General features: G+C 38.0%; 1 protein-coding gene across 1 annotated transcript in view; it reads right to left on the reverse strand.

Moving 5' to 3' along the window:
• The window catches only part of CWC27 (CWC27 spliceosome associated cyclophilin), a gene marked incomplete at both ends in the record, with an annotated part of 118,401 nt that overhangs the window by 13,990 nt on the left and 91,468 nt on the right, over positions 1–12,943 (reverse strand). The window contains 2 exons of the mRNA XM_079548653.1: positions 8,645–8,748; positions 11,229–11,338. Of these exons, the coding sequence (XP_079404779.1) occupies positions 8,645–8,748; positions 11,229–11,338 (214 nt within the window). The remainder of the gene's footprint in view (positions 1–8,644; positions 8,749–11,228; positions 11,339–12,943) is intronic.

The following is a 12,943-nucleotide window of genomic DNA, read 5'->3' on the forward strand; positions in this document are numbered from 1 at the left end:
GCCAGTACAAGAAGTTCTTCCAGGCAGGGCTGTGTTCCCTCCTTTCATCCCCAAGCTTATACTGATAGCGCAACTCAGGTGCAAGACCTTGCACTGGGATTTACTTACTCTCATGAGGTTCACTTGAGCTTGAGCCTGTCTAGGTCTCTGTGAATGGCATTCTGTCCCTTGGGTGCGTCAACTGTACCACACAGCTTGGTGTCATCTGCAAACTTACTGAGGGTTCACGCAATCCCACTGTCAGTGTCGCTGATGAACATGTTAAAAAGCACTGGTCCTACTACTGACCCCTGAGGCACACCACTTCTATTATCATAGAATAATAGAATTACAAGGTTGGAAGCAACCTATAAGATCATCTAGTCCAACCGTCTCCTCATCACCACTGCCACCACTAGCACTAAACCATATCACGCAGTATGTCGTCCAGACATCTCTTGAACACTGCCAGGGACGGCGACTCCACCACCTCCCTGGGCAGGCCATTCAAGCCATGTCTCACCCCCCGTTCCTTATTCATCGAACAGTCCACCTGTCAAATTCATATCTTTCCAATTTGGAGAGAAGGGTGTTATGGAAGACCATGTCAAAGGCCTTACTTGAAGTCCAGATTGTATCAGTGGATCTTTCCTAATGATGCAGTTATACTATCGCACCACTGACATGGTTGGTCAGACAGGACTTGCCTTAGTGAAGCCATGCTGGTTTTCCCATATCCCCTTGAACTCTTCCATGTGCTCAAGCATAGCTTCCAGGATGATCTGCTCCATGATCTTCCTGGCAAAGAAGTAAGGCTGACAGGTGGGTAGTTCCCTAGGTCATCCTATCTTAAAAATGGAAAAACAGATGCCACAATGTCTTTTTTTCAGTCACTAGGGACTTCATTCACAGAATCACACAGAATCACAGAATCACCTGGGTTGGAAGGGACCTCAAGGATCATGTAGTTCCAAACCCCCTGCCTAGCAGGGCCGTCCAACCTGGCCTTGAACACGTCCAAGGACGGGGCATCCACAACCTCCCTGGGCAGCCCGTTCCAGGGCCTAACCACTCTCCTTGTAAAGAACTTCCCCCTAACATCCAACCTAAATCTTCCCTCCTTCAACTTGGATCCATTTCCCCTAGTCCTGCTATTGTCAGCCCTTTTGAAGAGTTTACTCCCCTCCTGGGTGTAGGTTCCCTTCAGGTATTGATAGGCTGCAATGAGGTCACCCCGTAGCCTTCTCTTCTCCAGGTTGAACAAGCCCAGCTCCCTCAGCCTGTCCTCATAGGGGAGGTGCTCCAGCCCCCTGATCATCTTAGTCGCCCTCCTCTGGACCCTTTCCAAAATCTCTATGTCCTTCTTGTACTGAGGGCTCCACACCTGGACACAGTACTCCAGATGGGGACACAGTACTCCAGATGGGGAGTTCGCCCAGACATCTGCTGGAAGAGTAGCATCATGAGATGCAGGCAATCCAAGAAACACCTGTAATGTACTAAGGATAACTTCCTCAGTCAAGTAATAGAAGGCCCTACTAGGGGGAATGCAATATTGGACCTGTGCTCACCAGTGCAAATGAACTGAGAGATGACATCAGGATTGAAGGCTGCCTGGGATATAGTGACCATGGTTGAGTTCATGGTCCAGAGGGATATTAAACAAAGAGTAAAATTAGAAGACTAAATTTTAGGAAAGCTGATTTCCAGTTCTTCAGGGAGTTAGTAAACAAAACACCCTGGCAAAATATCCTCCTGGGCAAGGGTATAGCAGAAGTGGCAGATCTTTAAGGAAGCTTTCCTTAGTGTGCAAGAGCTCTCCATCCCCATGTGTAGCAAATCAGGAAAGGAAGGCAAGAGACTGGCATGGCTGAACTGGGATCTGCTGGTCAAAATGAAGGGTAAGAAGAAAATGCACAGGTAGTGGAAATAGGGACAGGTTCTGTGGGAAGACTATGAAGAAGCTGCTAGGCTGTGTAGGGATGGGTCAGGAGAGCCAAGGCCCAGCTTGAACTGAACTTGTCAAGGGATGCCAAGAATAAGAAAGACTGCTACAGGTACCTCAACCAGAAGAGGGAGGTCCAGGAGGATGTATTCCCCCTAGCAAGTGAAAAATGCAAGCTGCTAACAACAGACAAGGAGAAGGCTGAGGTACTCAACAACATCTACAGATGTCATCTACCTGGACTTCAGCAAAGCCTATGACATGGTCCCTCACCACATCCTTCTAGACAGAAGACTTGTAGAGGTATGGATTTGAAAGATGGTCTGTTCGACAGATTAAGAACTGGTTGGCTGGTTGCAGACAAATGGTTGTGATCCATGCTTCTATGTCTGGGTGGAGGCTGGTCACAAGCTGTATCCCCAAAGAGTCAGTCTAGGAACGGATGCTCTTCAGCATCTTTATCAGTGATACAGACAAAGAAATTGAGTGCACCCTCAGCAAGTTTGCAGATGACACTAATCTGAGTTGATACACTTGGGGGAGGGAAGCCAGAGGGACCTGGACAGGCTGGAGAAGTGAACATAATGAGGTTCAGCAAGGTGTTGCACTTGGGCTGGGGCAATCGCAAGTATTTACACAAACTGGAGGAAGATCTCCTTGAGAGCAGCCCTGCACAGAAGAACCTGGGGGTCCTGGTGGACGAGAAGCTGGACATGAGCCAGCAGTGTGTGCTTGCAGCCCGGAAGGCCAACTGTGTTGTGGGCTGCATTAAAAAAGGGGTGGCCAGCAGGGAGAGGGAGGTGATTGTCCCCCTCTACTTGGCTCTTGTGAGGCCCCATCTGCAGTACTGCGTCCAGGCCTGGGGTACTGGGGTACCCAGCACCAAAAAGATGCAGAGCTCTTGGAACAGGTCTAGAGGAGGGCTAGCAAGATGATCAGAGGGCTGGAGCACTTCTCCCATGTAGAAAAGTTGAGGGAACTGGGCTTGTTTAGTTTGGAGAAGAGAAGGCTACACAGAGAGCTCACTGTGGCCTTCCAGTACTTGAAGGGAGTGTACAGGAGGAGGAATGACTGTTTACATGGGTTGATAGTGACAGGACATAGGGGAATGGTTTTAAATTGAGATAGGGGAGATCTAGATCAGACATCAGAAGGAAGTCTAATCTAGAGGGTGGTGACACACTGGAACAGGTTGCCCAGACAGACTGTGCATGCCCCATCCCTGGAGGCCAGGCTGGATGTGGCTCTGGGCAGCCTGGTCTGTTGGTTGGCGACCCTGTACATAGCAGGGGGGTTGAAACTAGGTGATCTTTGAGGTCCTTTTCAACCCAGGCCATTCTATGATTCATGTAAAGGACTATCAAAAGGAAGACTATATTACATCTAAATATTTAATACCACAAGGAATAGTTAAACAGATAGAGATTGGAATCTCTATCATTGGACTTCAAGAACAAATTTGACAAACAGTAAGAAAACTGTATGTCCTGCATTCCTTTCAGACTATGGAGATGGTTTAATTATGTTACATCTGGGGGTCCTGCTCTGGCCCTTTTCTGGTACAGCTTGAATTCAGCTTTCATGGTGGATTCAGAAATGAAAACTTATCAAATGAGCAGCAACATTATTTTCTAATAAGAATAAACAGGTCTTTGTTAGAGCGTATGTTATCTGGGAAAATGTTTCACTTCTTAGCAACAGAAGATCTAATCTCATCCTTCTTTTAAACAGATAACAAAAGAGCCCAGAATTCACCAATCCCTTTCTGTCAGGGATTAACTGTCTGTTGGTGTGATATTTGTAAATTAGTGACAACTACAAAAATACACAGATGAGCTTACAAACTTGCTAACATTTCTTTAGAACATAGTTGGATTGGGATATTTTTTACTACATGTATTTTTAATTTAAGAATTATGGAGAAAATGAAGAAACATGGGTGTTTCAGCGTTGTAAGCATCATTCTTATTTTTTAAACAAATTAACTATAGCAATCAATCTTTGAATTGCCTATCAAACTGCAATACTTGACTGCATCTGAATTTTTTTCTCCCATGCCGGACTCTTCTCCATGAAAGATATTTTGTTATGTTCATAGGACCTGCATCATCAGTTCCATTATATGGAGTTGTGATAATATTTTTTTTTGACTGAAGCTTGCTTTTAGCTATAGGTGTAACTATTTGATATTAAAATCATAGGCCTAAAGTAGCACTGCAACTTGTCTATGTATTATATACATGCAAAGATTTATATAAAGCATTTCTAATCTTGAGTAGCTGTGCTCTTTAGAAAACAAATCTGTGCAGTAGTTTCACTTCAGAATTCAAGCATATTCACTAGTCCAGAAGAGAAGTAACATGTAAATGAATTATTCCAGCTAGGTCTTATACAGTCACATTTTAAGTCTTCACACTTTCAGTCTCCAAGCAGATGACACCTCACTGCATCTGTGATGAATCCGATATACATTTTGGGGAAAAGTCTGTCATTTGAAGATCCAGTTAAGACTTTCAGGCCAGAACAAATGACTGCACTCTGCACAAATTATATGAAAGAGAAGAAGGAAGTCCTATACCTGATCTCTTCTTAGGTAGATTGAAACCAAATAGCAAGTAAAGATCAATAAGTACTAAAGAAGTCTGACAAATCATAAACAATAGTTTTCAATATGGAGCCATAAGACAGTAATACCAGGATGAAAAAGTATGTCCTCCTGAGGTACCTAGATGCCACAAAAATGCATCTGTCCACTTGTTTGCAGACATTTTTACTGTTATGTTTCTGGTAGTGCATACTCTGTTTATTCTGACAGTTTTGATTTCTGAGGGAAATTAGATTTTGTTTGCTGCAGACAGATAGATACAGTCGTTCTCAGCAGCAGAGTTTGCAGTTGAATGTCTCAGCAGAGATCTTTCTATTTCATGTATATTACACATTTCAGATCTCTTCACAGCACTTCCTCAGATGGCTTCTTAGACAGTAAAATCTGGTAATAATTATCAAACATCATACACACTGTTTACAAAAGAGTCATATTTCTTTCTTCTTTTTCTCCTGCATAAAAAGTAGAATGCTGCTGAAAAGTACCCAAATGTCTGCTATGCTTCATGCCAATACAGCAGCTCAGCCAAATATGCAGAGAAAAGTTTGCCAAATAAAAGAAAACATAACAAATTCGTAATGGTTTCTATCTTGACAGAAAATGAAAATTATACCTCAATGTGTGGCCACTCATGTGGACACATAAAAATGTCATAGAGGCAATCGTTCTACCTCAGATAACACACACTGACAGTAGAGCAGCACATACTGGCTAGCTTTCACTTCCCATAAAAACAGCAGCCATGACCTACAAAACGAGCTGAAGGAATCACATAATTTGTGCATATCATACATGCATATGCCATGCACTAATTACATTTATCATAAATAATACAAAATAGAATGTTTGGTTTTTTAGTAGAATGACTGTCTTTATAAGAGCAGATTGGAATTAAGAAAGTATTTTTAAAAGTGAAGTCACCATAGTTATCTCAAATAATCCAATTCAATGAAGACAATGAAAACACAAGCCTTTATCCCCAAAAGCAAAATTCAACTCTCAAAGCCATCTAAACAGTCTGAAGTTGAATGATATTTAGAAAACTTCACTGCTTTTCTAATGTTGTATATGGTTATAGCCAATTTATGTAATATGAATATTTTATAATTTATTTCGCTTTGAAGTAAATTCTTTGTAATTGTAGCAAGACTCATTTCTCTGTAAAGGCAATAAGAACCTTTACTGAACTGTGAAATTAATATTATGAGCATTGATTATTAGACTGTTACCTAGCTTTATATCATTCTAAGTCTTTATTTCAGTGCAATGTTGTTTTCAGAACAATGTCATTTTTTGGAACAAAAATATAAGCAATTTCATAATCTCAAATTGCAACAGTCTTTTAGTTCTGTATAGATTATATATCGGGTGAAGAATTATCACGAATTAGATATTAGTAAATACTCAACAGGGAACATGAAAGACTCTGTAAGCCCTTAAAAGTCTACACCTGGAGATAAAGATATGGCTGCATATTTTCTGGAGAGCTTAAAAGCACATCTGTACCCCAGAAGAATCTCCAAGTCCTAGTGAAATCCTCAAAACTTAGGGACTAAAAATTTACGCTGTATGTTCTTCCTTACCCTCAAAGAGCTGCATAATGTCTGAGACAGAAGACGACATAGTGATGAAAGACTATATGGTTTAAAGATCTACCAAATAGATGGTAACCAGAGAAAACTTAAAATAATAGCAAGCAGCATGTAATGAGATTTATCCTAATATAGGAAATTCTCTACTTTCAAAGAGAATCTGAAGCAAAAATCCTTTTGCTCTAATTTATCTTTTGAATAATATAATTAAAGAAAGCATAGTTACTTCTTCATTTCAGGTAATGGAGTTAGCATTAAAACTGAAAACTTCAGAAATTGAATCTGAACTTAGTTTGCTTAGGTTCTAAAGCGAAAAGAAATCCTCAGTTCTTACGTAAAATAAAAGTATTCTAAACAAAGTATATAATCAGTAAAATAAGAAGTAAAATGATATGCTGTGACATGTTTGAATTGCTATTGTTTTAAATTATTTTAATAGCTTATATAGTAACTCAAGTGCACTTTCATCACCTTTATCTGTTAAAACGAAAACAGATTAAAATAATACTCACAAAGAAGCACTGAAAAAATAAATGCTCTCATTATGATCTACATAAGAGAATATGTTGTTTTATGATTGCAAGAACTTTATGCTAACTGCTGTACAACAAATGCCTTCCATACATTATCTTCTTTCCCACTATTTTTTATGTTCTTTTCTTACTTACCTCACATATCTTTTTTCAACTGTACAATTACAGAAAAAATATCTAACAGTCTGCATTTCTTCATAACATTACCCGTCTTATCATCTGAGAGAAAACCTTAATTAAAGTTATCACAGAATCACAGAATCACAGAATTGTAGGGGTAGGAAGGGACCTCCAGAGATCATCGAGTCCAACCCCCCTGCCAAAGCAGGTTCCCTACAGCAGGTCGCACAGGTAGGCATCCAGGCAGGTCTTGAACATCTCCAGAGAAGGAGACTCCACCACCTCCCTGGGCAGCCTGTTCCAGTGCTCCGTCACCTCACTGTAAAGAAGTTCTTGCGCACATTTGTGCGGAACTTCCTATGCTGCAGTTTCCAGCCGTTTCCCCTTGTCCTGTCTCCACTCACCACTGAAAACAGTCTGGCCTCGCCATTCTGCCCCCCACACCTTAGATATTTATAGACCTGGATCAGGTCCCCTCTCAGTCTTGTCTTCCCAAAGCTGACCAGACCCAGTTCATTCAGCCTTTCCTCATAGGAGAGATGCTCCAGGCCCTTCACCATCTTCGTGGCCCTCCGCTGGACTCTTTCCAAGAGATCCCTGTCTTTTTTGTACTGGGGAGCCCAGAACTGGACGCAGTGCTCCAGATGAGGCCTCACCAGGGCAGAGTAGAGTTATGGCTATCTTACTGTTCTACAAGAGTCTTCTCAAAAAGATACAGGGTACTTTAATCATGTTTAGCGAAGTAATCCATTTTCAGTTTAAAAACAGAACATCCTTTTATTCTCCTTTTTGTAGTTCAGTCTTTTCTGTGCTTAGTTATTGGTGCTATTCTAGGGATTTGGGGAAGATAGATTATTGTAGTAGTTTTCTTCTAAAACAGAAGCTTTTATGAAGATCTGAAGGCTATACTTCATACATATTTTCACATACTTATTTAAAATTATTGGAGATATAGAAATACGACTGCCAAAGTCTTAGTTAAATTTTCTTTTTCAGAGCTAGTTTTGTTGTAGCGTGACTGTTTACGTGTATAACTAAGGAACATTGTAGGCAGAGATATTTTATTAGACCTAAAACTTGTCTTATAAAAATTATGACCAGTTGAACATTTTTTTCTAACTATTTCATGCACGTATTGTTATTATCGTCTAGCAGCTCACTCTGTAAAATTACAGGATCACAAGGCAAATCACAGTGATTTTTCTCCTTCCCTACCTAAAGGTGAATTCTTTCACTGACATGAATAAACATGGTAAGGCTGCTTCTGTGACTGGAAAGTATTGAGGTCAAAACTTCTGCAGTGCTTCATCAACTGCTTTATTGCGGTCACCCTCCCCACCCCTTAGTTGAATCTTCCTTATCTCATCCATCAGTCTTTAAAATATAACCCCCAGTATGGGTGGCAAGTCCTCCTTTGTGTTTTATTTTCCGAAGCACTAAACCTAGCAGACACCTGCTGCATCAACTCTCTTTTAATTTAGTGTTTCAGCTGCTTTTAAATTTAAGCTTAGAAGTGTAGGGTTTCAGAAACACGTAGAGAAGTTTATGTAGAAGTGATGAAATTAGTAAATTTTAAGGCAAAAGGCTGCTAACTCCTTTCAGAACTTATTTCCTGCTGGAGATAAATGGCACAGAAAGCGTATCACCTTGTTTCCTAATAATGATATCCAGAAGAAATAAGTAAAAGAAGCAAGCAACTAACTGACCTGTAAAAAGTAAAGTGTTAGTAAAAGAAGTCTTACAGAATAAGGATTCAATAAACTGAACAAAGAGACTGGTTTGCAAAACAAATGAAAAATGAAAACTGTTACTTCTCCTCTTTCAATCCTGACTATTAGTGAAAAGACAAATAAAAATCCATAAAACTTACCATCCTTCATCAGTATCTACTTCAAATTCAGAAACCTCATTTTCAGGAGTTTCTTCAATTGCTTGGGTTAACTTTGATTTAAATCGGTCCAGCAGTGCCAGTGTCTGAAGTTAAATACATAGTTTTAAGGAAGTCAGATATATTTATGAACAAGTATTATACAACACCTTCAAACTATTATTTTGGGAAACAGTGTGATGAGATGGGAGAGCACTTTTCTATGACTTCAAAGAAAACTGCAGTGTCAAGCAAGTGAGAGTGAGGGGTGCCAAGAGTAACAGCATGTTGAGCAAGTGAGAGGGTGTGCAGTGCTGGGAGTACACATGCAAGAGAGCACTTGTCCAGCTGTCTAGTAAAATAAAAACACGTATTTAGGGAACAGATACTTACACTATACTTACAGAATAAAATAGGTAATAAATTAGATAATACTGGCCACTGAACAACAAATTTTACTATTAGAATCTGTTAATTTCTTCTACTAAGGCAATCCACTGCATAAATTATAGACAATTCAACTACTGAAGACACAGCTTAACTGATACTCCTCTATTTTAAATGCTGGTCCTTTAAATTTTTTTGCTGACTGTAACAAAATCAAAGCTTTTTACTTGAATACTAAGAACCATCTTAACTAATTTGACCGACACAGGTCCTAACATTACACACACCATAAACATACTGATTTATATTTGGTATTTTATTTTACAAATAACACTGCCCTGTCTTTCAGCTATAACAAAGTCATTGAATCTGCAGTAACATCTGAAGATCATCCTGCAGGTCTTCTTTCTGATCATTTGAGAGGTAATGTTGATTACACAAGAATTGTATGCCTAAGCACTGTGATGGCACAAGGGTCAAGGGGCTCTTCATAAAAAGGGCAAACCATAAGAAAAATCTTCACAGCCCGCAGCTTAATTCTTGCTGCTATTTGAGACATTACTGCAAAGGAAAGAGTCAGGGAATAAGTAATTAACTGAATTTTATGTGGCAGACTACATTTGATCTGTAGGTGATAGGTTGGCCACCTATGTTGTAAAACACCTCTGTATGGCTGTTTAGTTTTGTTTAGTCAAGTTTTTCAAATTTAAAAGAATAAATACTAAACAAGAACAGAAAACAGAAATTGGAAACACCAGAAGTGTTCACTGGAATCAAATTTCCTTCTGGGAGCAATCTTAACTTTAGGAGTTTCCTGGCTTTTGAATTCTTTCAAAAACACATTTTAGCACTGCCAAAGGTGGGTTTTCGCTTTTTTTTTTTTTTTTTTTTTTATTTTTATTTTTTTATTTTACTGTTTAATCTTGCTTAAGCTGGGAGAGGAAATTTTCAGATATACTTGTGCCTCTGAATCATTCAAATTCTACAGCTTCTCATGCAATTGTAAACAAACTTCATGCTTACAACACCTAGGGCAGCAAATCTCTGTCCAGGACATAGATAAAAACAAATTAATCCTTTTCACGTGAAACTGTGATCAACTAAAGCCACATTTCTTACGTACTGTTTAACTTTCTATGGTGCCAGCATTATTCTAAATGGACCTGTCTTAGTCTTTCTGCTGTGAATGATTGGATGCAATGCTGTGGGCCATGTATCTTTAAAAACTGACTCATGTTGAATTCAAGTTAATTTCCATTGTCTGGTATTCAAAAAAGACATATACATTACCCTCTCCAGCTCCTGAGCAGAACTCAGGAGCTGGAAAATAATATTGAATTGTAGGATATAGTAGGAAGGATGTAAGGGTAGAAGAGGCCCTCAACAAGTAAATTGGATTCTAAAGAACTTCATTATTAATTGTTGAAATGAGTTGATGACTCCTTGCTGAATAGCTGATTAATTACTGTTGAATAGTTCTTAAAAGGGCTACATAACTAAAAATTATAATCTACTAAAATACATATTCCCATCACTTTAAAACCCATATGTCTGATGCACAGCACAAATTTTAGATGAATGGTATTTAGCACTTCACAGTAGTTTCATGTATTCAGCAGGTTCAAATATCCCTATTTTAGAAAAAAATATTTACATTAAACTTAAATTTGCTAATATTTGCATACTGAAGCTTACATACATTCTGACCATGGAAAATAATTTCAACTGTACTTAAAATGAGTTTTTAAAGTTCAGTTAAAAATGAGTTTTGTTCATTTCATAACACTCAAAGATATGGTTGAATTTGATCTCTATAAAACATTATTTAAAATGTGGAAAAAAGCCTCACATTTTGGACAGATACCAAATACACAAATTTCTGTCTCGGTGCTATTTTATGGGAAGTTGCAAAGCCAAGAACAGAACTGCAGAGAAATGCAAACTCTTGTAAATATAATCAAGGATACTTCTGTGTGGATAACTTTTCCTTTTGGAAGATTTTAGTGACTTAACTGACAACACATTCAAATACATACTGAAACCTTGTCACACATGCACAATCACATTTATTAGTGTTTAGAAATAATAATTTACTTTTTTATGGAAAATTAACTGTAACAGATTTGTAAACTTTATTTTTTATCAAATGAAGATTAAAAAGTTTTCAGAACTCTCTGAAATCTGTATTGCCCAGGATTACCTGATCTTCACGGGAAACTCCTTTCTTTGGCTGCTGCTTCCGTTTGTCTTCATATTTTCTCTTCTCCTGAAGGTATTCTTCAACAACACTATTTGGTGCAGGTTCCTCTTCTGAGTAAGGAAATACATTTGGTTAAACAAATTACAGTTGGCTTTTTGATTTATTGCCATTTTGAAGAACGTTTGTTATTTCTGAAATACCAAACAGAAGACTTCCATAAAACGTTTCAGCTGTGTTACTTTCTGAGGAAGTAAGATGATTTGCTGCTCGATGAAATGAAACACAAAACACTGTACTAAGCAGACATGAACCCAAAATTTTTTATGTCAATTATATTATACCTCAGAGCCAGGGAAAGCAGGGAAAAACTCTGATGTTAAGACAGAAACAAAACCTGCTGAAATTTCATTAAGAAATTTACCTTTATTCCTGAACACTTTTCCTGGAGCGGCTGAACTGGTACACTGTATTAATGTTTTGTAGCTATTGAGAAATTGTCAGTTTTTCTGTTTTATACGCTGAAGAAGCTACAATTCCAATCTGTGATATTTGGATGACTGCTGATGGCTACACAGGGGCAAATCCTGACCTTAAAATAAAATTCTCTCTTACTTCATTTGATGTTTTCAAAAAAGTTTATAACATGTCATAAAAAAGGAAGTAAATTTACAGTATGCGATCATCCTTTTAAATATATTTGCTTACATAAATCTACAAATAAAATCTCTTATTTCCGAGTTATCTTAATTTATAAGTTGCATACATATACTTAAAAGAATAACTAGCAAATCATCTTCAACAAATATATACAATATCATATAGAACTGCTTTTTTTCCATTTGATACATTGAGTATAATGAAGACCAGAATGAAAAAAAATGAAATGAATGAGACAAAAGCTGCTATAAAAACATGTGCAGTGAAATATTGGATAAACTAAAAAAATTAGCAAAGTACAATACTGAACTAAAAATTATAATGGCTCAGATTCATCTTTCTCTCTGTTATCTCAGTCTTTTCTAGTAATTAAAAAAAACATGACTTTTTGCCTAAGTATGTGTATCCTATCAAACTTGTGTAGAAGCAACACAGTGTTTTGTTTCACTAATATTTAGTCCCTAGATAAATAACTTGAGCTACTAAATCACCAGATTTCTTACAGAAAGCAACTTTTCAGGTAACATTTACCTAAAAGGGTCCTTTGAAAAGAATCTCAGCTACTTGATGGTAAATATAATTGTTCAGATACAAGAAGCAAAAGATCTGTGACACTCATTATTAAAATTTCTGTAAATGCCAGTTTCAAACTGACCATAAACACTGTGATGCTTAAATACACTTACGTTGCAATTAAAGATGTGATCCTTAGTCACACACGTTTTTTGACTAAGATTTAAATCTAGCATAGCTCAAATATAATCTTCATACAAATAGGATGAATTCCCTTGAAGCTGTATGTTTGTGTATTTTTATTGCAGAAATTCTCTGATCAAAATTATTTCCTATTTGCAAGAACAAACACAGCTAACTGGAAAGGAAAAGAAAGCATCTGGAAAAGAGAGTTGTTGGTGGAAAGAATCCCTTTCAAAATGTAAAATGCCCTTTTAAAATGCAAGAAGACATTTAATTATTATTTCGTACTTCTTCGTCAGTATTCCACAGCTCCTCCAAATCTTTTCTAACAGGGCTGGAAAAAGAGGACCAGGTCACTATAT

The sequence above is a fragment of the Tetrao urogallus genome (assembly GCF_951394365.1).
Source record: "Tetrao urogallus genome assembly, chromosome: Z".
NCBI lineage: Eukaryota > Metazoa > Chordata > Aves > Galliformes > Phasianidae > Tetrao > Tetrao urogallus.